The 27604-nt window shown below is 45.8% G+C and overlaps 1 protein-coding gene across 2 annotated transcripts in view; it reads left to right on the forward strand.

Moving 5' to 3' along the window:
• The window catches only part of SFXN5 (sideroflexin 5), a 401437-nt gene that overhangs the window by 187867 nt on the left and 185966 nt on the right, over nt 1–27604 (forward strand). For both annotated transcript variants that reach the window (XR_011030199.1, XM_068274564.1), the window contains exon 10: nt 17006–17096. Coding sequence is in view for 1 of the 2 variants with exons in the window: in XM_068274564.1 (XP_068130665.1) it covers nt 17006–17096 (91 nt within the window). In the remaining variant the exon portion in view is untranslated. The remainder of the gene's footprint in view (nt 1–17005; nt 17097–27604) is intronic.

Genomic DNA, 27604 nt, shown 5'->3' on the forward strand with positions numbered 1-27604 from the left:
AAAAGCTGAGCAGCGCTAATGGTTGATTAACTTCCCCCTCCCGCTCGCCGCAATGTATACAGTAACCCGCATGTCCTCCTCCCCGCTATGTGTAAAGTGCTGTAATCCATGTGACAGTCTCTCCCTGGCAGACTGGAGTGTGTTGCCAACCTTGGAATTGTCCTCCGTGTCCCCCAAGTGTCACCATATGCAGCGCAGCTTTGAGTAACTCACAGTGATCCGCGCTGTGTTCGGATGCCTCTTCCTGCCTGTCGCAGGCTCGTTGCTATGACGCCGCACGTGGTGCACGTGATTGAGTCATAGCAACGAGCCTGCGACAGGCAGGAAGAGGCATCCGAACACAGCGCGGATCAAAGTTACTCAAAGCTGCGCTGCATATGGTGACACTCGGGGGACACGGAGGACAATTCCAAGGTTGGCAACACACTCCAGTCTGCCAGGGAGAGACTGTCACATGGATTACAGCACTTTACACATAGCGGGGAGGAGGACATGCGGGTTACTGTACACATTGCGGCGAGCGGGAGGGGGAAGTTAATCAACCATTAGCGCTGCTCAGCTTTTTTTTTTTTACACTCTGCGGAAGGAAGGTGCACTCGGGGAGGTGGGCACTCGAGTATAAGCCGAGACCCCCACTTTTGGGCCACTTTTTTGGCCTCAAAAACTCGGCTTATACTCGAGGATATACGGTACATCCCAATCAGTAGCTGATACCCCCTTTCCCATGAGAAATCTCTTCCTTTTCACAAACGGATCATCAGGGGGCTCTGTATGGCTGATATTGTGATGAAAGCCCTCCACAGTGTGATGTCAGGACCATGGTCCTGGCAGTTTCCTGTCTGTGAACCTCATTGCATTGTGGGAAATAGCTGTCATAGAAGACATATTAATGACTAGCTGGACGCCCGGCGTTGCCCGGGTATGTATTTGGCTAGTTTTGGCTCTGCCCACTTTTCCTAACCCTAACACACAATTAATTAATGACCAAGTATGTGAGCTTTGTGGTCTTTGGCATCAATAATTTGCAATGAAATAAAATTAATCTGATTGGATGTGGCTCCACCCCTTTTCTGAATTTGAACCCCAATCACCCAATGGCCAACTGTGCCAGGTACAGGTGATTAATATTGCAAAAATGGCAGCAATTAAATATTCCCCTTAAAAATCAATAGGTGGATTTTGATTGGCTTTTATAGGCTCCACCCACTTTTCTGAATATTAATCCCAGTCACCCAGTGACCAACTGTGCAGTTTGAGAACCCTATCATTAACAGTGTAAGAATGGCTGCAGTTTACATGCGCACAATGAAATTTGTATTTTTCTCCACCTACTTTTTTCTTAACATTGTTCAGGTATGTATTTGACTGGTGTTGGCTCCGCTTACTATTTCTAACCCTAACACACAATTACCCAATAACCAAGTTTGTGAGCTTTGCGGTCTTTGGCATCAATAATTTGCATTGAGATTAAACAAATCTGATTGGCTGTTTGTGGCTCCACCCCTTTGTCTGAACTTGAACCCCAGTCACCCAATGACCAACTGTACCAGGTTTAAGGCTTGTGCCATTAACAGTGCAAGAAGAATGGTAGCAATTTCCACTTGAAAATCAATAGGGGAATTTTGATTGGCTTTTGTAGGCTCCACCCACTTCTCTGAATATTAATCCCGGTCACCCAGTGACCAATTGTGCAAAGTTTGAGAACCCTACCATTAAAAGTGTAAGAATTACTGCAGTTTACATTTTCTCAGTGAAATTTGCATTTGTCTCCACCCACTGATGACCCGGCATTGCCCGATTATGTATTTTATAGGTGCTGGCTGCGCCCACTTTTCCTAAACCTAACACACAATTAATCAATTACTTAATGACCAAGTTTGTGAGCTTTGCGGTCTTTGGCATCAATAACCTGCATTAAAATGAAACAAATCATATTGGCTGTGTGTGGCTCAACCCTGTTTTATGAATGTAAACCCCAGTCACGCAATGATCAACTGTACCAGGTTTGAGGCTTGTGCTATTAACAGTGCAAGAATGGCAGCAATGAAATATTCCACTGAAAAATCAATAGGTAATTTTTGATTGCCTTTTGTCGGCTCCACCAGCTTTTCTGAATATTAACCCCAGTCACCTAGTAACCAACTGTGCAACGTTTGAGAAGCCTACCATTAACAGTGTAAGAATGGCTGCTGTTTACATTTTCCCCGTAAAATTTGTATTTGTCTCCGCCCACTTATGACCCGGCGTTGCCCGCTTATGTATTTGGCCCCGTTCACACTTGCGGTTTTGTAAAAACCGGAACGGATGTCCGGACCGCACCGGATCCGGACCGGACCTGATCCGTACGGTTCCTATCCGGATCCGGTCCGTTTGCATCCGTTTTCCGTGCGGTATGAACACGGTTGCGGTCCGGATCCGGTTTCTTAAAGAGATAACAACCTGTATAAATACCTGGGGTCTGGGAGGTCAGCAGAAGCTCTGGGGTCATTGTTGGAGACAGGTGGACGTGTGGAGACCATCCTTGGATACAGAGACTGCAGTTGGGACCATGGATCCAGTCATTTTTTACTCGTATTACCTGGGAATTCTCTCCTTCCTGTTGTTCACCTACTACTATGTGGGGAGGAGGCGTGCTCCTCGCAGGAGATGGTGGGTGCACCCTCTACTAGCCAGGAGGCAGAGGAAGGGAGAGTTCCAGGCCCTCTACCGAGACCATAGAAAAAGCATAGGAAGTGGGGTAGAACGTCCGGTTTTTATAGCCAGTGTGTTGTGCGCTCTCCGTTTCTCATTGGTTTGTATTGGCCGGATGCAACAGTCAAGCTCCGCTCCGGATACGTCTGCCGGAGGAGCCGGACCAAAAAATAGCGCATGTTGGATCTTATGCCGGAGTCCGGATCCGGTCCGGACGAAACGGACGCATGTGAACGGACGCATAGACTTTCATTGCTATGCCGTGCATCCGTTCCGTCCGTTCCGCATGCGGTCCGGCTCCGGCACGGCGATTCCGGACGGCGAACGCTAATGTGAACCGGGCCTTAGGCTGGTGTTGGCTGTGCCTACTTTTCTAACCCTAACGCACAATTACTCAATTACCAAGTTTGTGAGCTTTGCGGTCTTTGGCATCAATAATTTGCATTGGAATGAAACAAATCTAATTGGCTGTTTGTGGCTCCACCCCCTTTCTGAAATTGAACCCTAATCACCCAATGATCAGCTGTGCCAGGTTTGAGGCTTGTGCCATTAACAGTGCAAGAATGGCAGCAATGTAAATATTCCCCTTGAAAATCAATAGGTTAATTTTGATTGGCTTTTATAGACTCCACCCACTTTTCTGAATATTAATCCCATTCACCCAGTAACCAACTGTGCAAAGTTTGAGAACCCTACCATTAAAGGGAAGGTTCAAGCAAAAAGAAAAAAATGAGTTTTACTTACCTGGGGCTTCTACCAGCCCCATGTAGCCATCCTGTGCCCTTGTAGTCACTCACTGCTGCTCCAGTCCCCCGCTGGCAGCTTTCTGACCTCGGAGGTCAGGGCCACATTGCATACATTTTTACGCATTCCAGCTAGTGCAGGAACAAAAATTTACGCGTTGCACCACTAACGCGTAAAAATGTATGCGTTAATGTTCCTGCACTAGCGGAAATGTGTAAAAATGTACGCAATTCGGCTCTGACCTCCGAGGTCAGAAAGCTCCCAGCGGGGGACTGGAGCAGCAGTGAGTGACTACAAGGGCACAGGATGGCTGCATGGGGCTGGTAGAAGCCCCAGCTAAGTGAAACTCATTTTTTTTTTTTGCTTGGACCTTCCCTTTAACAGTGTAAGAATGGCTGCTGTTTACATTTTCCCAGTAAAATTTGTATTTGTCTCCGCCCACTTATTACCCGGCGTTGCCCGCTTATGTATTTGGCTGGTGTTTCTAACCCTAACACACAATTAATCAATTAACAAGTTTGTGATCTTTGCCGTGTTTGGCATCAATAATTTGCATTGAAATGAAACAAATCTAATTGGCTGTTTGTGGCTCCACCCCCTTTCTGAAATTGAACCCCAGTCACCCAATGATCAACTGTACCAGATTTGAGGCTTGTGCCATTAACAGTGCAAGAATAGCAGCAATGTAAATATTCTCCTTGAAAATAAATAGGTTAATTTGATTGGCTTTTATAGACTCCACCCACCTTTCTGAATATTAATCCCATTCACCCAACGACCAACTGTGCAAAGTTTGAGAACCCTACCATTAACAGTGTAAGAATGGCTGCAGTTTACATTTTCCAGTGAAATTTGTATTTGTATCCGCCCCCTTTTTGGTTATGGGAATAAAAAGTATCCTATACTTTATTCCAGGTAATGTACTATGTGTGTGCCAAATTTCATTCAAATCCGTTCAGCCATTTTTGCGTGATCGACTAACAAACATCCAAACATCTGAACTTTCCCATTTATTATATTAGTAGGATGCATAAGCACTAAAATGCCACAGACATGTAAACCTGTCCTTTTATTTGGCTGTATAGATACCTCTCGCTTCAGTTGTCCTTTAAGGGGGCGCATTTGAATGCATAGTGCTGTGGATGTGAAATATTGCACAGTGGACACACCAACCTCCCCACGGAGTCCAGAAGTGGACGTCTCATCCCCTAGTGGCAGGCTGCAGCTTGATCGTAATGTGTGGCTTGGACTGGCCGTGTCTGTGCTGGGCTGTTGCCATTCATTCTATGAGAGCTGGTTCACACTTGTCGCTTTTTCAGCACTTAGCTGATCGCCGGCGGTCAGAAAAGCGCTGCTACCAATGTTTCCCTATCGATACATTCACACAGCAGCATTTGCGATTTCGATCAATTGCAAACGCGCTGCATGACGAGTCTTTGAGGCGATTGCGCTGTGATTCTCATTCTATTGAACGGGAATCGCAAGCACAAATCACACTGAATCGCAAGATTTTGCCTGTGAATAGCGATTGCGGACCCGAATGCGATCGTGGGGCAAGCGGCGGGTAAGCGCTGAATGTGAACCGGCCCTGATAGTGTCAGAAGGACCTGCAAGAGTGTGTACCCGTAGTCTTGTGTACGCAGGCAGTCAGGGTGTGATGTGGGGTAAAGGCGCGCTGATCATCAAAACTGGGGGTTATTGTCCTGGACACGGACAGATCTATTCCTAAAGGTCCTTTTCCACTAGGAAATGTGATCAGAGTTCCTTTCATTGCCGTGGTTGCGCCACCACCCGTCGCACATATAGCTCGATTGCGACGAACCGTAAAACTGTTTCAATTGGCTAATCGTGGGAAAATCGCATTGCGGTGCGATTTGCTATGCAAGTTTCTTAGGAACTGAAATGCACTAAAAATGATGCAGGCCAGAGACTGCGATTCAGGGGAAAACAATTCTCACTACTGGATAAACAGCACCACGATTTACATGTTAATTGTGAAGCTGTTGTGATAGGCAATATGGGCACATGTCGAGTTCCAGATCAAATTCGACTGAAGAATTACTGTGGCCTAAGGGGTACTGTTCTTAGCTGGTTTCAGACCTTCCTATATGGCAGGACACAGCAAGTATGTCTCGGCACACACTACTCTAATCCAGTGCCACTTGCCTATGGAGTTCCACAGGGTTCTGTGCTATCACCATTACTCTTTGCAGTCTACATGCTCCCACTGGGCAAAATAATCCAGAACTATGGCCTAGGATACCATTGTTATGCAGATGACACACAACTGTATCTGTCCTTCAAGCCTGGCACCCAAGACCCATCAGCATCCATAAATGCGTGTCTAGTGGATTTACAAAATTGGATGAACACCAGCTGGCTGAGGCTGAACTTTGACAAAACAGAGGTGTTGGTGGTAGGTGGTCCACACATGATGGATAAAGTTCAAAACGCTCACCACCTCAAACTAAATATTGGGGGAGATACCGTACAGTATAAAGACTCTGTGAGAAACCTTGGGGTGATCCTGGATGGAAATCTAAAACTCAGACAGCAGGTATCAGCTGTCGTCGTCTTCCTTCTTCCATCTAAGAAATATAGCGAAAATCAAACATCTTATCCCAGCTGAAGACCTACCTGCCCTGGTTCATGCATTTGTATCCTCCCGCCTAGACTACTGCAACGCCCTGTTCATCAGATCTACAGATAAGGTTCTGCGCCCCTTACAGCTAGTACAGAATGCTGCAGCCAGACTCCTAGCCAATGCCCCCTGCAGCTCACACATCACCCCAGTACTGCAAACTCTTCACTGGTTGCCAGTAAAATGGTGAATCAATTTTAAAATCTGCCAGCTGACATTCAAGGCTCTAAACCACATGAGACCCAAATACATAGCGGATCTATTGGAACTTTATGCCCCTCCACGAACCCTCTGCTCTGCCAACAAGATGAAGCTGGTTATTCCCAGGATACACCTAACATTTGGTGCACGGGCTCAGTGGCGTCCCTACCATAGAGCGCAGGGGGGCATGGCGCACCGGGTGTCAGACACCTAGGGGGGTGTCGCCACGACCCCCCACAGCAGCACAGCAGGAGGGGGAAGCAGGGCTAGAAGGAGGGAATGTGGAGGCAGCGGTAAGGAGGGGGGACATATCCCCCCTCCCTCACCTGAGACCTCTCCTTCTGCCTCTCTCTCCCCCTCCAAAAATTAGCGGCGACAAGTGCGGGGCGGCCTGAGGCGTATGGACAATTACTCACCTGATTTCCGCGTTCCAAGCGTGGAGCGCAGCGTCATGACGTTACAGGTCTCCGTCTTCAATGCCGCCCACTGTGCTTCCTGATTAGCGGAAGCACAGTGGGCGGCATTGGAGGCGGAGACCTGTAACGTCATGACGCTTGGATCGCGGAGATTAGGTGAGTAATTCTCTGTACGCCTCCGGCCGCCCCACACTTGTCGCCGCTATTCTGGAGGGGGGAGAGAGACAGAAGGAGGGGTCCCAGGTGAGGGACCCCTCCACAGCCCCTCCATCTAGCCCTGCTTCCCACTCCTGGGGCAACTATACTAGCTTACTGGGGGCAACTATACTAGCTTACTGGGGGCAACTATACTAGCCATACTGGGGGCAACTATACTAGCCATACTGGGGGCAACTATACTAGCCATACTGGGGGCAACTATATTAGCTATACTGGGGGCAACTATACTGGCTGGGGCAACTATACTAGCTATACTGGGGGCAGCTATCCTGGCTGGGGGCAACTATACTAGCTATACTGGCTCGGGGCAACTATACTAACTGTACTCCTGGGGGCAACTATACTAGCTATACTGTCTGGGGGCAACTATACTAGCTATACTGTCTGGGGGCGACCATACTAGCTATACTGGGGCAACTATACTAACTATACTGGGGCAACTATACTAACTTCATTGGGGGCAACTGTACTAGCTGTACTGCAGGCAACTATACTAGCTATACTGGGGCAACTATATTACCTACACTAAGGGCAACTATACTAGCTATATTGGGGGCAACTATACTAGCTATACTGGGGCAATGGCAGCGCCATTCTCCAAGCACCCCTAAAGCACCCCCCAGCGTGAACTGACTTTCGGCGTCTATTAGTGTCAGTTCACTGACAGCAGCAGCCCACAGCTGCGGCAGAGCAGGGCTACAGTAAAATGGCGTCTGAAGCCCTGCTCTGGAGACTTTGAGTCTGCAGTGCAGGGCTTTGGGCGCCATTTTCCCATAGCACGCAGTGCGTTTCGCGCGCCGCAGGTTATAGCCACACCCACTTTTTTTGGGGGGGGGGTGTCTTTTAATACCCAGCACCGGGTGTCAAATGCCCTAGGTACGCCACTGCTCGGGTGCTCGGGCCTTTTCCTATGCAGCCCCTTCTCTATGGAACTCACTTTCACAATCAGTACGAAAGGCTCCTTCTCTGGACAGCTTTAAAAAAAGGCTAAAAACTCACCTCTTTTCCCGAGCCTTTGAGACTGCATAATGCAGGGTCACAGCGCTTTGAGTCCCCAGGGAGAAAAGTGCTATAAAAATATTATTGTTGTTAAATGGGGCCTAGTGGTAAAGGGCTTTTAGTGTTTTGTTTTTTCTAACTGTAATATCGCAAACACATATAGTTTTCATGGATGGAAGATGCTCGCTGATTCATAGCGGTCACTGTTGGGTTCTGCTGGCTCTCCATAATCCGTAACTTGCTTTCCTTGCTGTGTATACATGATTGATCGATTGGTTGAGGGACAAGTTCAAATCTCTGCCAAGACGGTCTGTATTGAGGCTGCATGTTCTCCCTGTTTCATTCTCCATCCAAAAACAAAATTCTGATCTGTTGGTTGGTTACCCTCAAAAGTTAGCCTAAACTATGGGTAGGACATTTGACTACAGCTGGTTCACACTGTAAGAGCTTTTTTATTTTTTAAGCGCCTTCGATTTTTAAAGCTCTTGCTAATGTAATGCTTTGTGTGTGTGTTTTCACTTGAGCAATTTGATTTTATAAAAAATCCCCCATAGCATTGCATTGGCAAAAGCTTTACGAATCACTAGCGCTAAAAAAAGCTCTTGCAGTGTGATCCAGCCCGAAAGCGCTGCAGAAGATGGCAGTGATATATAAATACATAATAATAAGATTATAGGACATTCTACTATGACTATGGTAGGGATTACACTGTGAGCTCTTCTGAGGACAGTCAGTGACATGAGTATGTACTCTGTAAAGTGCTGCAGAAGATGTTAGTGCTATATAAATACATAATAATATGGTGGGGACATTAGACTATGACTATGGTATGGTTAGAGTGTGAGCTCCTCTGAGGGCAGGCAGCGACATGACTGTATTCTATATAGCATTGGCATCTTCTGCAGCATTTTACAAATACATAATAATATAGTTAGGACATTGGACTGTGACTGTAGTAGGGATTAGACTGTGATCTCCTCTGAGGACTGTCATTGACATGACTATGTACTCTGTAAAGTGCTGCAGAAGAAATCAGTGCTATATAAATACATAATAAAAATATGGTAGGACATTAGACCAGTGTTGGCTAACCTTGGCACTCCAGCTCTCTGCCTCCCCAAGTTATGCTTAGAGCTGTCGGAGTATTGCAATGCCTCATGGGACTTGTAGCTCCACCACCAAGATTAGCCATCACTGCAGTAGACTATGACTATGGTAGGGGTTAGACTGTGAGCTTCTCTGAGGACACACAGTGACATGACCATATACTCTGTAAAGTGCTGCAGAAGATGTCAGTGCTTTATAAAGTCACACTAATAGACAGTTGGTTTGCTGCTGCTTCCTATAAATGTTCACTGTAGATCAGGCCTGAAGTGTCACTGTCACGCTGGTGTTTTTCAGGCCTTTTACACAATACCAGCTCACACTCTGGACTTCTGTCCCTGTAATGCAGTGATTGGTGAGCTGGGCTGTCATCCTTCCGCCCGGGTAAAGCGGGGTCCGTGGAACTAATTAATTAGCCGCACCACCTTCCAGTGCTAAAAATACCGCTCCTCTGCCTCCCAGTGCGGCGCCACATCCTCCATACATCGGCCTGTCTTCACTTCCTAATAGCATGACAAAGCCTTCGGGAGAGAGACGGTGGCTCAGAAATCATTAATTAAGACACTCAATACCGGGGATATGACAGCTTTGTTTGACAGCCTAAATCAACATTTAGAAGAAGACACCCTTGAAACACTCGTTATATTAATTCCATAGATTGCCTCTTCAGCACTGCTGAATTACCGACATTAATGCTGCACAATTGGGACAAAATGAGGTGATTTAAGATGGGTTACGCTAACTAGAGTTGTGTGTCTTTGTACAGGTTACTCTCCTGTATCTCTCCTTTTCCTTCTTCCCCGATCTACTGCTCTTTCTTTATTCCTCATTCTTTTTCTGTCTCTCCTACTCCCTCCCTCTCCTCTCTCTTCTCTTAGAGTATCCTTGCATCGGGCTATAATCCTTTAAAGCCCATGCTGGACTAGATTAGCTTTTTTCAAAAGTGTCCTGACGCTGCTCATCATCTTCAGGGTCCTTCTCCCATTCCCTGGTTGTTTACGCATGTTAGACAAAATCCTCCTGTCTAATATGAAAACCAGGACGCTTCCCCTAGCGACAGCGCATGGGTTGAAACTGCGCAGGAGCAAGTTCCTAGCCACAGGGGCACGGAGAAAGCACGTGCTTGCACGCTGCACAATAGTTCTGCGCCTCTCGGAGGAAGTTCCGAGGGGCGTAGGAGCAACGCGGAACAGGAAGACCCCGACGGCATCGCACAACAAACTTTTTACCCCAGCTCAGGGGTATAAAGGAAACCTAAAGTCAAAGAAAAACTATTTAACTTACCTGGGGCTTCTACCAGCCCCCTGCAGCCACCCTGTGCCGCCTACCGTGCCTGCGTGGCCGCGCACATCTGGGATTATGCTCCCTTTGCTGGGAGGGTCTTGCGCATGTGCAGTACGGTAGCGCGATCGAGGACTCATTTGACCAGGGCTGCGCAGGGGCAGTGGCCATCAACTGTCTGAGTCGCCAAGAACAAAAACTCGAGTCGCTGCGAGGGATCGGAGGATCGATATGTCACAGCACGGGCACAGGGCGGCTGCAGGGGGCCGGTAGAAGCCCCAGGTAAATTAATCTGGATTTGTTTTTCTTTGACTTTAGGTTTCCTTTAACCGCTGTACCCGGAAAAACTCAGCCTATTGCGTAAAAAGCTGACATCCGATTCAAATGCTAGGGAAAAATGCAGCAAAAACCGGAGAACGCATGCTGTGCCATTCTATTTGCATGCGTCTCACATCACAGCTGTGCCAGCATTGTGTCTAGCGAGGCACATGCTGTGGCCTCAACTCTCAGGCCCATATGCAGTTCACTTTCTCCTGAGTTTTCTCCTAGGATCAGTGATGGCTAACCTTGGCATTCCAGCTGTGGTGGAACTACAAGTCCCATGAGGCATTGCTTTACTTTGACAGCTCTAAGCATAACTGGGGGAGGCAGAGGCATGATGGGATTTGTAGTTTTGTCACAGCTGGAGTGCCAAGGTTAGTCATCACAGTCCTAGGTGATATTTTCACACTTTATCAATAATTTGCCTTTTAAACCACTAGAAAGCAAGAAAATATTTAAAATAATATTGATAGCACTTTTTCACCTACTTTTTGTTGTTTTTTAAGTTGTAAAATGCTTAAAAGTTATTTTAAAGAGAATATGAGAATTCTCTCCTAGGAGATAACACAGAAGAAAAATTGCATATGGGCCTAATGCAGGTACACACCATACAATTTTGTGTTAGATAGATGGTTGGCTAGATCATTTCCCACATGTCCGATCTTATTTTCGATCGTTTTTCTGATCGATTTCTCATAGAAGTGAATGGAAATAGATAAGAAAAGATAGCAGAATCGAATCGGGAATCGAATGGAATATCAAATCTGTAATCGATCGGACGGAAAATCGATGGGAAAACCGCATCGTGTGTACTCAGCATCAGTCTCCTCTCCTCCTTCCTTATCTCTTTTTCTTTACTCTTTTCTTCTATGTCTCTCTTTCTCCATCCTCCCCCGTCACTCTCTATCGCTCCTTTGCTCTATCTCTCTCCCCCACTCTCCTTCATTCTCTCTCTGCTCTCTTTCTCAGTCCCCCTCCCTTCCTTCCTCCCCCCCCCCCCCTTCCTTCCTTCCCCTCCTTTCATACTTCTGCCATAGTGGTGGGCAGGATATAGGGGGGCAGTATAAGAGGTATATAGTCCGTGCGGTACCGTGTTCCTCTCAGTTGGTGGCAGCTAGCGACATATCGGGCAGCTATTTGCACGGTTGTTTCTTTTCTCCCCAGTAGTATGTAGAGTTTCCTCTCCTCATCTGTGGTTGTGAAAGCCGGGATATGGGCAGAGAGTCTCTGGAAGTAGGCAGTCCTCACAGGTGCGTATTTGCTGCAGTGTACCAGGAAGTGGGTCTCATCCTCTAGGGCCTCCTGGTCAGTCACACTGCCTGCACATGCACAGTCTCTCCTCCCGGGGCTTCCATGTCTGTCTGTGCTGCCCTGTCTCTATCCTCAGGCTGTGGGCGCTCAGATGGTGACTCACTGCCATAGAGCAGGATTGGGGTGATGATGTTGTCAAATATGTTTACCCAGACTCTCACCAGTGGTTTTAGGTGGTACAGTTTCCTTCTGATGGCATAGCAAGGTTCTGTAGGCTTTTTATTTCAGGGCCTCTACTGCTGGCTTAAAGGGAACCTAAACTGAGAGGGATATGGATGTATCCTTTTAAACAATACCAGTTGCTTGGCAGCCCTGCTGATCTCTGTGGCTGCAATAGTGGCTGAATCACACCCTGAAACAAGCATGCAGCTAATCCAGTCTGACTTCAGTCAGAGCACCTGATCTACATGCTTGTTCAGGGGCTGTGGCTGAAAGTATTAGACACACTGGATCATCAGAAGAGTCAGGCAACTGGCATTATTTTAAAAGGAAAAATCCATATCCTTCTCAGTATAGGTTCACTTTAAAGCCCCCTGACTGGTTAATCAGCTCTTGGATAATGTAACTATTGGTGGTGGAGCCAATAATAATCTTATCTTACTAATATTCTAAATGTGAAAGTTTGGATGTTTGTTACTCAATCACGGAACAATGGCTGTACGGATTTGAATTAAATTTGGCACACATAGTACATTACCTGGAATAACATATAGGATACTTTTTATCCCCTTAATCAAAAAGTGGGCGGAGACCAATACAAATTTCATTGGGAAAATGTAAACTGCAGCCATTCTCAAACTTTGCACAGTTGGTCACTGGGTGACTGGGATTAATATTCAGAATAGAGGGTGGAGCCTACAAAAGCCAATCAAAATTCACCTATTGATTTTCAAAGGAATATGTAATTGCTGCCATTCTTGCACTGTTAATGGCACAAGCCTCAAACCTGGTACAGTTGGTCATTGGGTGACTGGGGTTCACATTCAGGAAAAGGGGTAGAGCCACAAACAGCCAATCAGATTTGTTTCATTTCAATGCAAATTATTGATGCCACAGGCTGCACAGCTCACAAACTTGGTAATTGAGTAATTGTGTGTGAGGGTTAGAAAAAGTAGGCGGAGCCTACACCAGCCAAATACATATCCGGGCAACAACTGGGTCATCAGTGGGCGGAGACAAATACAAATGGGAAAATGTAAACTGCAGCCATTCTTACACTGTTAATGGCAGGTTTCTCAAACTTTGCACAGTTGGTCATTGGGTGACTGGGATTAATATTGCTGTAAACGCACGCGTTACCTGGTTTACACACAGCATGCTGTGCGTTGCTGTGTCAGAACCCACTATACTTGAGGTGAACACCCATAGGAGTATCATTGTATCACCTTGCAATGCGATGATACTGTCCATTGTAACGCATTGCGACAGACTTCATGTGAAAGGGCCCTTACAGTGGATCTGAACTCTTGCACAGGACACAAGGAAACCAGAGAGAAATGCGCCTGTCTAATTCCCCCTAATCTGTGACTACTCATAACTGTAATTTGATCTCTCAGCTGTGTCAGCTCAGGAATCTTTGCTGCCTGGGCAGAGCAGCTTATTTGTAAACACAGGATGTTAACCCTATGTCTGCTTCCATGAAAGCAGGAAGTAGACACACTGCAGATTTATTGCAGGATTTGTATCACCTGTAACAAAGATGTTTTTCTTTAAAGGTTATTATGCTGCTGGCTTATCTTTTAGAGCAGAGAGGAAATTCTGAGTTCAGATCCGGTTTAGTGATAAATGTCTTCACTGCCTAGTAGAAGCTGAACTCCTTTCACTTTTCTCTTGTTGAGCTTTCCTTACCTGTGCTGCTTCACGTTGTCCTCAATGTGCAGAGGTGCAGGGCTATGTTATGGGCCACATTGGGATCTGGTGAGAGTGGCGGCCGTGCGGCGGGGAAACGGTTACAGCGCGCGGCTGTATTTATGTGTGGGATAGAATCCTCTACCTTCTTGCACAACAGACGCTCAGGTTATTTTTCACCCGTCTCCTACGTGATAAAGCCCCTGTGGGTTTTCTAATCCCAGCTCCCTCTCCCTGATAATTGTGAGCTGGGCGAGGAGCGAGCGTGTTTGACAGCTTGTGAAACTGCTGTTACTGCCCGTAATCACTCCGAGCCGCTGCCGCTCTGCGGACTGGGCTGCAAAAAAGTGCTCCGCTGTGCGCTGACATCACCGCCGCTTATTACAGCCCCGGACTGTCTTTACCAAGCCGCTGGAGCCTTTTCACAGTGTCACTTCCTTCACTCGCTATCCAGGCCGACCGCAGAGCTGCATCTGGACTTAAAGGATCATCCCGACCTAAAGCAACTTCTCTGCTACGAGTGGAGGCTGGCGGCACCATCTGGCCGAGACCGCCAAAAACGGCACAGGAAATTTGGGCGCACAATGTGCCTCCATAGGCCGTAATGGGATTTACTGTGACAGTAATTTGGGCGCAGTCAAAAGACAGAGCCCAAATTACTGTAAAAACAGTGTAATTCAGCTGCCAGCAATAGCCGATATTAACCATAACCAGTTCCTGTTTCAGCCCTAAAAAACCTTGAAACATAACACCAGGTTTTCAATGTAAATTGCAAATAAATTCACTTGATTAGAGAGTGCAGATCTACATCTACAATACTTTAAAGAGGAGCTGTCAGCCATACTCTCTCAGAAAAAAAAAAACACATATATAAGTAGATAAATACTTGCTCTACTTACATAACGTATGTATTGCACTGTCCACGTTTTGATTTTAGTGATTTTTCTACAGTAAAAAAAAAAAAAGAGAGAGAAAATCCTTCTTAGCATTTCCAATTTTAAGTGTGGCTATTTTGAAGCCAATTCTGGTGCAATTTCCTCCCTTACTCTCCTCTGCCTGATTGTGTATGCATTGCCCAACCTTTACTATAGAAAGTGCATTGTTTCAGCATGAGAAATATTGGCCAATCAGAGAGGAACAGAGGTGTGGGAGGGGAAAACAGGAGGGAAAGCGGCTTCAGCCAATCAGGCTGCATTAGTTAAGTCTGAGGGGAAGTAGAGAAGCAAAAAAGGACAACCCAGCATGCCCTGCAACTTCTTTTTTGTGTACCAAATTTTGTGTGTACCAAATAAGGGTCAGGTAAACTGGGGAATGATCATTTATCAACAAGAAAAGTAATAGTGTTTTTAACTTTTGGATTGCCTGGTTAGCATCCTTATTACTTATTACCAGATAAAAATAAAGAATTATATTTTTACTTTATGCTCGATAGTTACACTTTAATAAAGAACAGGATTTTTCATTCCCTTTGGCTTTCAGATCCAGGCCACACGCACCATCCAATTGCGCTCCTGTGGACGGGATCGTTCTGCTTAAGCGGTGTTACAGCCTTTCTTAACTGTGCATGCGCAGAATGCTCACAGCCAAAGGAGTGCGGTCGGGAGGGTGCGCATGGCCGGAACCGAGAATCCATAATGGCCTGCGCCTAAGCCAGTTGGGCCCCCCCAAGTCCTCCAACCACCTTGGCCACAATATATACAATAAATATTGGGCACTGTGGACGTTTGGGCGCACCAAAGGTTCCCACATGTTACTATAGGCTACAAACGGCCCTGCTATGTTATCCAGTGCCTTCAGCACCCAAATTTTCCGTTTATACCTCATCGCATGTTAACATGGGCGTCTATGGCCGTTTCCTGTGTTGTCCCTGAATAACCCAGAAACATAACACCAAGTTGTCAATATAAAATGTGTCGACATATAATCTACGCCCATAATCCTTCAGTGACATTACAGCTGTGTCAGTCGGTCGGTCTGGTGGTAGTGGCTCAGTTGTTTCTCCTTCATTTTAAGCCTTTCTTACGTTCAGTTCAATTAATTGTCTAGATTCTTCTTTAAAGGGAACCTTAACTGAGAGTGATATGGATGTTTCCTGTTAAACAATACCAGTTACTTATCAGTCCTGCTGATCTCTGTGGCTGCAATAGTGGCTGAATCACACCCTGAAACAAGCATGCAGCTAATCCAGTCTGACTTCAGTCAGAGCACCTGATCTACATGCTTGTTGAGGGGCTGTGGCTAAAAGTATTAGAGACACAGGATCAGCAGGTGAGTCAGGCAACTGGTATTATTTTAAAAGGAAAAATCCATATCCTTCTCAGTTTAGGTTCCCTTTAACCGCCTTAGCGGTAACCCCGTGCTGGACACGGGGTATGCCGCCGGAGGGTGCCGCTCAGGCCCTGCTGGGCCGATTTACATATTTTTTTTTTTGCTGGACGCAGCTAGCACTTTGCTAGCTGCGCCAGCACACTGATCGCCGCCGGCCCGCGGCCGATCGCCGCTATCTATTGCGGCGCGCCCCCCCAAACCCCGTGCGCTGCCTGGCCAATCAGTGCCAGGCAGCGCCGAGGGATGGATCGGGACTCCCAATGACGTCGCTGACGTCAGTGATGTCATCCCGCCCCGTCACCGAAGGCGATCGAAGCGGGCGGTGGGATGCCGCTGAGCTGGGGGAAAATGAGTTGAACTTACCCGAGGCTTCTAATGGTCCCCCACAGACATCCTGTGCCCGGCAGCCATTCCCCAATGCTCCGGCCCCGCCTCCGGTTCACTTCTGGAATTTCAGACTTTAAAGTCTGAAAACCACTGCGCCTGCGTTGCCGTATCCTCGATCCCGCTGATGTCACCAGGAGCATACTGCGCAGGCACAGACCTTACTGGGCTTGTGTTATAGGCTCCTGGTGACATCAGCAGGATCGAGGACACGGCAACGCAGGCGCAGTGGTTTTCAGACTTTAAAGTCTGAAATTCCAGAAGTGAACTGGAGGCGGGGCCGGGGCATTGGGGAGTGGCTGCGCGGGCACAGGATGTCTATGGGGGACCATTAGAAGCCTCGGGTAAGTTCAACTAATTTTCCCCCGACCCCCCTACAGTAGCCTGCTTATGAGTTCTGTTTTTTGAGTATTGATTTAGTATCAGAATCCTGGCTTGAATATCATGGATGGCATGTCGAGGTCAGGCCTCTGCTCCAAGGTGGGAGAGGTACTTATTCTCATCTCTTTTATTACAGGTTGGCCTTAATGCTCTGGTCCAGAAAGCAAACAAGTTTACCCCGGCTACCAGGCTCTTCATCCAGCGCTTTGTGCCCTTCCCGGCAGTAGGTGAGTAGTTTTCTCGGATGGGACACATAAATGTCATCCCCCCCACACACACACACACACTCTCTACACACACACACACACACACAACACACACACACACACACACACACACACACACACACGTGCACGCGCGCAGCCTTCATTATTGTACTGGAGTGCGTCCTGCCAACACTACTATAAGGCCTCTTTCACAGTGCAACGTTAAAGAGGAACTCCAGCCTAAACAAACATACTGTCTTTAAGTTACATTAGTTATGTTAATTAAAATACATAGGTAATATAATATCTTACCCACACGGTTTTAAAAGAACAGGCAAATGTTTGATTTCATGATGGCAGCCATCTTTTTGGTTGAAAGGCGGTGAAAGGGAGCATGAGACACAGTTCCAACTGTCCTGTGTCCTGAGCACCTCTCCCAGTTGCTAGGCAACATGAATAACAACATAGGAAATCCCATAATGCTCTTCACCGCATCAGGGGAAAAAAAGCCCGGGCTTTTTTTCTTTGATGGGTGGAGCTTAGCTAAAAATGCAGCTAAAAATAATGCTTTGGTAAGAAAAACAAAGTTCTGATGCTGTGAAACTGTTAAAGAAACACCAAGCCTTTTCAGTTCTGCTGAGTAGATTTTTAGTCCGGAGGTTCACTTTAAAGTCGCACGTTTAAAAAATTTTATAACGCAGACTAACGCACAGCGATTGCAAAGTCTGTGTGACATTCACAGTGCACACGTTGCGTTGTGTGTAACGTGTAGCAATATTTAGAAAGTGCTGCATGCTGTGCGTTTAGCAATAAATCTGCTGCGTTGTGTGTGTTGCACATGCTCAGTAATGTTTTTTTTTGTATGTAACGCATGCGCCGTTTTTCGTTCCATCACTGTGCGACGAAAACGTTGCACCAAACGCATGGCTAAAGAATGTACTATAACGTCCAAGTTATAGTCTTTCAATGCACTGCGTTAGGGGCACGTTGTGCGACTTTAACGTCGCATCAAACGCAACATCCCCCTGTGAAAGAGGCCTAAATGCTGTAGGTCCTCGCATTCGGGATACTGAATTCGGATGTCCGAATTCTCCCGACCACCACAGTTCAGGATCCGACCAAGTGGACAGGGTCATAAGGAGGTCCCTTACTTGTGTTTCAAAGCGCCCACTGGAATCGCGTAAAGCGCGCAGTGAACTCCCATGGCCCTGTCCAGTTGCTCGGGTGCTGAAGATTGGTGTTCGGGAGAATTCAGGCATCTGAATTCAATATCCCGAATGTGAGTATCAACGCTGTTTATAAATGGTGATGAGCGCGAAAAATTAGTGGAATTCCAACATTCACGGTGGATTTTTTACACCTGTAGTTTTGAAAGTTGGAATTCACAGGATTCTGATGGGTACATTTTAAGTTATGCAAAATGATGTTCCTGTAATGCTTGTACGTGAATGGGAAGAAGTGAAGAATTGGAAGCCAAATTGTATCCTATATATTTTCACAAATTCCTACAAACTATATTTAATCTCATGGTTACTGCAAAACTATACAAACAAACTATTCGAAATAAATTGCAAGTTTGCAATGCAGACTCGGAGTCTGCAAAATGCCTAATTCCTTTGCAAACCCATTCAAAATGTTGAAATTTGATTGGATTCGGGATTGTGACCAACCATAATTATAAAGGCAAGTCATGTGACTGCAGGAGCCTTCGCTGCTGAAGCATGGACCTCTCTTGCAGAGTGTGTACTTTGTGAACTTCTGGGAGATATCCACCACCGCCATGCTTATCAGGGTCTGAGGAATCAATGGCTACTTTCTAATACGCATAAAAAATATGAGGGTCGCCTTGGGTTTTGTGGTGGAGTGGCGGATGCTCCCTGTTTATCAAAGTATCAAATTGCGTCTCCTTCCCCTACTTTCACAGCCCCAGACATCGGTCATGCAAGCATTGGCCTTGATTCAATACATTTTTTTTCCTCTTGAGAAATGTGACAGGAGAAGTTTCCTTTTCATATCTGCAAAATACATTTTTTACACTCAGAAAGTGAAAAAGTGCTTAAAGGAATACTTAGTTTAAAAAAAATGATTTTAACTTACCTGGGGCTTCTTGCAGCCCCAGTTGTCCTGCGCCCACAATGTCCTCCCGATTCCCTCTGCCTAGCAGCGGCGACCCCCTTAAAGCTGGCCCATCACTGCAAATCACTGGCTACTGCGCATGCACAACCCCGAGCCATGCGCACCCTGATTGCGCTGCCGGGAGCTCTTTGCGTATGAGCAGTAACAGTTTTTGTCTACTGCACAATACGCAAGGACTCGTCCGGAGGGTATCAGGAGGATGTTGTGGTTATAGGATGTCTCCAGTGGGCTGTAAAAAGCCCTAGGTAAGTTAAAATATTTTTTTTTACTTCAGTATTCCTTTAAAGCAGTGTTTTAATGGTGGTGGTTAATCAGAGGCGGCCTGGTGTTGCGCTGATCCACCTTTTTGCGCAATTTTCGATTTTTCAATTTTACTTGGTAGCGCACCCAGGCTATGCATATACATAGGTTAGGATTTAGTTAGTGTTAGGCCCCTCCCATGGAGGATTGACTTCTTCGCAGTGGGAGGGACGAGTACTTAATAGGTTGCATGCAAGCTGTTACAGGAAACCAACATCCTCCAGTGGTAGACAGGTCATGTGTGTGCTCGGTGTGTATTCGACCCCACAAGTGGGGCTTGCACTCTTTTGCAGGTAGGCACTAGTCTGTTTTTAAGTAGCGCTGCTCATTTCCTTGCTATGTACTAATTTAATTCGTTTTCGGTCAGCTGCTCCCACTTAACAGCCATGCTTTTGGTGTATATGCAGAGCTTCTGTTTGGGTTCAAGGTGCGTTTGTAGTTCCTGGGGGGGCTCAGCGCATCTCTGATTGGAGGCCATTCGGAGGCGGCCTGGTGTTGCGCTGATCCACCTTTTTGCGCAATTTTCGATTTTAAATATTTTTGTCAAGAGGGTACAACACTGTTACTTTATAAACTACGGGCTTGTAATTAGGGATGGATGCAAAACTGAAAAAAATGCACCTTTATTTCCAAATAAAATATTGGCGCCAAACATTGTGATAGGGACATAATTTAAACGATTTTATAACCGGGACAAATGGGCAAATACATTTCATCTGTTTTAATTACAGTAGCATGCATTATTTAAAAACTATAATGACCGAAAACTGAAAAATAATAATTTTTTCCCACATTTTTTTCCTATTTTCCCATTAAAACACATTTAGAATAAAATAATTCTTGACATAATGTCCCACCTAAAGAAAGCCTAATTGGTGGTGAAAAAAACAAGATATAGTTCATTTCATTGTGATAAGTAATAATAAAGTTATAGACGAATGAATGGAAGGAGCGCTGAAAGGTGAAAATTGCTCTGGTGCTCAAGGGGTAAAACCACTCAGTGGTGAAGTGGTTAAAGGAAACCTGAGGTGAAAATAAACTGATGAAATAAAACAATTGTATTTATCCCTTTTCTCCTAAAAATGACCATTTTTTAGATATCCCACCATTTTATTTTCTATTTAAATCTACGTTTTAAGTTTTTACTGTTTCATTGTCAATGACCGATTCATTGTCCTATGCCAGAGCTAAAATTTATAAATTATTGATTCTTTTTTGTATGTCTTTTCTGGACCCAGAAGCCATTTACTGCCAAGAAAGTGTTTTATGGCTGTAATTCCTTATCAGTGAGAGTTATGCTATTGTCCGGACCCGGACAGAAACTGTCCCCTGCATGCCTGATTTTTAAGTCTGCTTTCACAGTGGGACGTTACAGGCGCACATTAGAGCAGCCTGTAACGCCGCCCAACTCACAGCAATGAAAAATCAATGGGCTGTTCACAGTGCCCACGTTGCGTTACAGTGTAACGCTGTAGGTTCAAAGAAAGTGCAGCATGCTGTGCGTTATATGTGGTTTTAGCTGCGTTACACTGCTTGCACATGCTCAGTAAAGGGAGAGTCCCTATTGTTCCTAGCCACATGGCTAATTAATATTCACTGCACTGTAGTGTTGTCCAGATCATGAACTATTCATCCGGATCATCACAATGAAGGATTGGGTTCACAGTGGATGTCTGGAAGAAACAGCTTCTGTGCACAAGCACAATGTTCCTGCTGCATCTCTCCCTTCCCCATTAGCACCCTCAATGTGCCCTCATTCTCCTGCACCTTTCACTCTGCTGCACCCCTGCTTCCTGCTTCCCTAGTAAAATGATTTAAAGATTCGGATCTTTTCAATGATCCAATTCGAATCATCCGAATCATTGAAAAGATCCGGACTTCCCAGGATAGCACCAAGAGCCTCATAACGCGGCTCAATCTGACGTCCAACTTCAACCCCACCATGCGTTGTGTTAGGGGCACGTTATGTAACCTTAACGTCCCCTAAAACGCAAGGTCTTGGTGTGAAAGAGGCCTTACTCTTTCAGGCAGAGAAACAAAAAAAAGGAACACAGCCTGGTTATTTTTGTGCTGGCACTATACATACACATGTCTGTCTCATCATGGCACATGTCACCTTGTGTATCCTTTATTAACATACAATCAGTATTTCAATCATTGTACTTACCCTTTGGAACACTCTCCCTCCCTTTTAGACATGACCCTGCCTTTAAAACTTATTTCTAGGATTTTTTTTCTTATCAGCCCCACCCCCCTCCCCCCAATGGTCATGTGATCCCACTGTCTGGCCACACAGTGCATGGACACAAAGTTCGTCCATGCTGCTAGCCTCCTTCTCCACCACCTTGCCCAGCATTGCAGGAACCTCAGCATCGCCCCCACATCACAAAGCCCTATGCCGCTATATATAGTAGCCATCCCCTTCTTCCAATCAGCATCAAATTGAGGAGGTAAGTGTCACAAATGCCACAGCGCCTTCTACATAAAGGAGCAGGAGTCCAGGCCACTGCACCTGCCAACTAGGAGACAAGGCGCCTCCAACATTTAGGGGCAATAAACTTACAAAGTTGGAGATGAAAGGAGTCCATAATAGTGTTGTTGGGGGTATTTAAATAGGCTTTAAAAGTCACCCACCCATCGCCTTCCCTGCCACCATTACTAATCATTGTCCTATTTCTCCTTCTTAATGTATCCAATGTTTCCCCACCTCCAAAGATGGTAAGGCTGGATTTTCTATAAGGCACTGTAGGCTTGTGCCTATAGGCACCTGATGATGGAAAAGGCGGCTCATTCCCCTCCCCGAGTGCCTCCCTTCCTCCTTCCCTATGCAGAGTCCGCTGAAACGCGTTATCATTCCCGCAGCAGAACTAGGCCTTAATCACCCCAAAACCTCGGGGGAAAAATCCACGACTTTCTAGATCGTGAATTTTATTGTACAGGGGAGGCAGAGCTTTGCACTGTAGCTCAGCCTCCAGTCGCATCAATCTCCGCGGATCTCCGCCTCTTCCCGCCCCTCTCTGTGAAAGAAGACTGAGAGGGGCGAGAGGAGGCGGAGATCTGCGGGGATTGATGCAAGTAGAGGCAGAGCTACTGCGCAAAGCTCTGCCTCTTACCGGGGATTTCGGGGTGATTAAAGAGGAACTCCAGCCTAAACAAACATACTGTCATTAAGTTACATTAGTTATGTTAATTAAAATAGATAGGTAATATAATCTCTTACCCACCCTGTTTTAAAAGAACAGGCAAGTATTTGATTTCATGAAGGCAGCCATCTTTTTGGTTGAAAGGAGGTGACAGGGAACATGAGACACAGTTCCAACTGTCCTGTGTGCTGATCACCCCTCCCAGTTGCTAGGCAACATGAACAACAACATAGGAAATCCCATCATGCTTTGCACAACATCAGGGAAAAAAAGCCCGGGCAGTTTTCTTTGATGGGTGGAGCTTAGCTAAAATGCAGCTAAAAATGATGCTTTGGTAAGGAAAACAAAGTGCTGTGAAACTGTTAAAGAAACACCAAGCCTTTTCAGTTCTGCAGAGTAGATTTTTAGTCCGGAGGTTCACTTTAAGGCCTTGTTTTGCCATGGGAATGCAGCCTTTTAGCTATGCCATTAATGCTGAAGAGGTCTGCCTATTTAAAGGGGTTCTTTCGCGAAAAAAGTAAGCAGTTAAAAAATGTGACAGATGACAGGTTTTGGGCCAGTCCATCTTTTTAAGGGGGATTCTCAGGGCTTTCTTTGTTTTCAACAGCATTTCCTGAACAACAGTTGCAAAATCTAACTGATATAATAGTGTGCAAGTGATTAGGGAGGCAGGCTGGTATCTTGCTATTTTGGCAGTTAAACTGCTGTTCAGGAAATGCTGTTGAAAACAAAGAAAGCCCTGAGATTCCCCCTTAAAAAGATGGACTGGACCAAAACCTGTCATCTGTCACATTTTTTAACTGCCTACTTTTTTCGCGAAAGAACCCCTTTAAAACGGGTAATTTTTTAGGCTTCAGACTCTCTTTAATACTGAGGGACAACTGCAGCTACTTGTGATGGGAAGGGGAAGTAAGGAGAAATGACCACTGGGACAGGCAGCACACTTATGGTGCGGTTCGGAGGGGGTTTGTAGGCTCATGGAGGGTGAAGACTAGGGTGCCAAGACATCTTTGCCTATAGGCTCCTGTGAGGTAAATCTGGACCTGAAAGATGGTAAGCATAAATACAGTGGGATGCGAAAGTTTGGGCAACCTTGTTAATCGTCATGATTTTCCTGTATAAATCATTGGTTGTTACGATAAAAAATGTCAGTTAAATATATCATATAGGAGACACACACAGTGATATTTGAGAAGTGAAATGAAGTTTATTGGATTTACAGAAAGTGTGCAATAAGTTGTTTAAACAAAATTAGGCAGGTGCATAAATTTGGGCACCACAAAAAAAAAAAAAGAAATGTAATCAATATTTAGTAGATCCTCCTTTAGCAGAAATTTCAGCCTCTAAACGCTTCCTGTAGGTTCCAATGAGAGTCTAGATTCTGGTTGAATGTATTTTGGACCATTCCTCTTTACAAAACATCTCTAGTTCATCCAGGTTTGATGGCTTCCGAGCATGGACAGCTCTCTTTAACTCACACTACAGATTTTCAATTATATTCAGGTCTGGGGACTGAGATGGCCATTACAGAACGTTGTACTTGTTCCTCTGCATGAATGCCTTAGTGGATTTTGAGCAGTGTTTAGGGTCGTTGTCTTGTAGAAAGAGCCAGCCCTGGCGCAGCTTCAGTTTTGTCACTGATCCCTGGACATTGGTCTCCAGAATCTGCTTATACTGAGTGGAATCCTTGTGTCCCTCAACTTTGACAAGATTCCCACTCCCTGCACTGGCCACACAGCCCCATAGCATGATGGAACCACTACCACATTGTACTGTAGGTAGCAGGTGTTTTTCTTGGAATGCTGTGTAGTTTTTTCTCCATGCTTAACACCCCTTGTTATGCCCAAATAACTTAATTGTAGTTTCATCAGTCCACAGCACCCTATTCCAAAATGAAACTGGCTTGTCCAAATGTGCTTTAGCATACCTCAAGCAGCTCGGTTTGTGCCTTGGGCAGAGAAAAGGCTTCCTCTGCATCCCTCTCGCATACAGCTTCTCTTTGTGTAAAGTGTGCCGAATGGTTGAACAATGCACAGTGACTCCATCTGCAGCAAGATGATGTTGTAGGTCTTTGGTGGTGGTCTGTGGGTTGACTCTGACTGTTCTCACCATTTGTCACTTCTGTTTATCCGAGATTTTTCTTGGTCTGCCACTTCGAGCCTTAATTCAACTAAGCCTGTGGTCTTCCATTTTCTCAATATGTTCCTAACTGTGGAAACAGACAGCTGAAATCTCTGAGACAGCTTTCTGTATCCTTCCCCTAAACCAAGATGGTGAACAATCTTTGTGTTCAGGTCATTTGAGAGTTGTTTTGAGACCCCCATGTTACTACTCTTCAGAGAAAATTAAGAGGAAGGAAACTTACAATTGACCACCTTAAAGGGATACTTAAGCGAAAAAAAAAATGATTTTTACTCACCTGGGGCTTCCCTCAGCCCCCTGCAGCTGACCGGTGCCCTCGCAGCCCCGCTCCAATCCTTTTGTCCCCGCCTGCGGCCACTTCCGGGGTTCGGCGACAGCCGCCGACAGGCTGGGAAAGCGAGTGATTCTTCGCGTTCCCAACCACAATATATCACCCCCTATGCTGCTATTGCCTTCTTGCCGCAATAACAGCATAGGGGGCGATATATTGTGGCTGGAAACGCGAAGAATCACTCGCATTCCCAGCCTGTAGGCGGCTGTCGCAAAACCCGGAAGTGGCCGCCGGCGGGGACAGAAGGATCGGAGCGGGGCTGCGAGGGCACCGGACAGCTGCAGGGGGCTGAGGGAAGCCCCAGGTGAGTAAAAATCATTTTTTTTTTCGCTTAAGTATCCCTTTAAATACTCTTTCTCATAATTGGATTCACCTGTGTATGTAGGTCAGAGCCTCAGAGGTCACTGAGCTTACCAAGCCAATTTGAGTTCCAATAATTAGTTCTAAAAGTTTTGGAATCAATAAAATGACAACAGTGCCCACATTTATGCACCTGCCTAATTTAATTTAACCTCCCTGGCGGTTTATTAAAATCCGCCAGGGGGCAGCAAATACGTTTTTTATTTTTTTTTCATGTAGCGAGACAATGTCTCGCTACATGATAGCTGCTGCTCAGCGGCATCCCCCCAGCCCCTCCGATCGCCTTCGGCAATCGAAGATCAAGAGATCCCGTTCAAAGAACGGGATCTCTTGGAGGGCTTCCCCCGTCGACATGGCGACGGGGCGGGATGACGTCATCGACGTCGTGACGTCAAAGGGGAATCCGATCCACCCCACAGCGCTGCCTGGCACTGATTGGCCAGGCAGCGCACGGGGTCTCGCCTGGGGGGGCCCTGCATCGCGGCGGGTAGCGGCGGGCGGCGGCGATCGGGTGAGACACGCAGCAAGCAAAGTGCTTGCTGCGTGTTTAAAAAAAAAAAATTATTCAAATCGGCCCAGCGGGGCCTGAGCGGCGACCTCCGGCGGTAATGGATGTAACAATGCGTCCATACCGCTAAGGAGGTTAAAGGACCTCTGTTGCGAAAATCTTAAAATTTAAAATACATGTAAACCTATACAAATAAAAAGTATGTTTCTTCCAGAGTAAAATTAGCCATAAATTACTTTTCTCCTATGTTGCTGTCACCTACAGTAAGTAGTAGAAATCTGACATTACTGACAGAATTTGGATAAGCCCAACTTCTCATGGGGGGGTTCTCAGGGTTTTCTTTATTTTTAAAAGCACTTAGTGAATGGCAGTTGCTCCGTCCAACTGCCAATAAAGTGTACGGTGAACAAGGAGGGTGGCCCGCATCATTGTATAAATCTTTTTCAGGGAATGTCTTTATAAAGAATGAAGGCCATGCTGAGAATCCCCCATGAAGAGATAGACTAACCCAAAACCTGTCAGATTTCTACTACTTACTGTAAGTGACAGCAACATAGGAGAAAAGTAATTTATGGCTCATTTTACTCTGGAAGACACGTACTTCTTATTTGTATGTGTTTGTTTGTTTTTTAATTTTAAGATTTTCGCAACAGTTCCTCTTTAAACAATTGCCCACTTTCTGTAAATCCAATAAACTTCATTTCATTTCTCAAATATCACTGTGTGTGTCTCCTATATGATATATTTAACTGACATTTTTTTGTCGTAACAACCAACGATTTATACAGGAAAATCATGACGATTAACAAGGTTGCCCAAACTTTCGCATCCCACTGTATATAGGATTCCCCTCTGCTTCTGTACTAGTTACGTATGTAAGATTTATAATTATTATTTACTGCATATCACAGATAATAGTAATGCAAATGTGGCTCATCAGCAGTTCTGTTCTCCCCACACATCACTATAGCCACTGCTGTCTCTCCCCCCCCCCCACCCAGCAGTCATTGGCTGAGAGTCATCCCCCATTAGCGATTGTTTGTGTTGTAACTTGCCTACTTGTTAGAAGGTTCTGGAAGGATTCTAACCGCTAATTATGACTCCTCTCCCATTACGAGCCCTCTATCGCTTAGGGGATTGTGGTAAACACATTATTAGATTTACAGGGAATTCTCCCGAGGTTAGTTAATTCACCAACATTGTTTTCTTAAACATGCAGCCCTCAGATTAATTAATAAAGCTGCCCTTCACGTTGTGTAAAACACTCATCCAGCCATGATTAAGAATTATTGGTCACGGTCTTGTACTATAAACCGGAAAGCTTAAGAGGATAACCGTACCAGCACTCTTTAAGTATGGTTATTTGCTCGGCTTTCTCTCTGACATCATATTACTAATCTGAACCCGTTATCTGGGATGTCAGATTACAGAGCTGCATAATGCAGCTCTAAACAGTAGTGATGTCATTTCCTGTCTACCTAAAGAAGCCAGGAAGTAGACTGGGTGGGGCATCTGGTGGCAAGGGGGTGGGTTTTTTGCCATTCAGGGAGGGATTCCAGCACTCCATTTATGTACAGCAGTGTTTTTCAACATTATTATAGAACATATC

This window comes from Hyperolius riggenbachi, chromosome 1 (genome assembly GCF_040937935.1).
Source record: "Hyperolius riggenbachi isolate aHypRig1 chromosome 1, aHypRig1.pri, whole genome shotgun sequence".
Taxonomy (NCBI): domain Eukaryota; kingdom Metazoa; phylum Chordata; class Amphibia; order Anura; family Hyperoliidae; genus Hyperolius; species Hyperolius riggenbachi.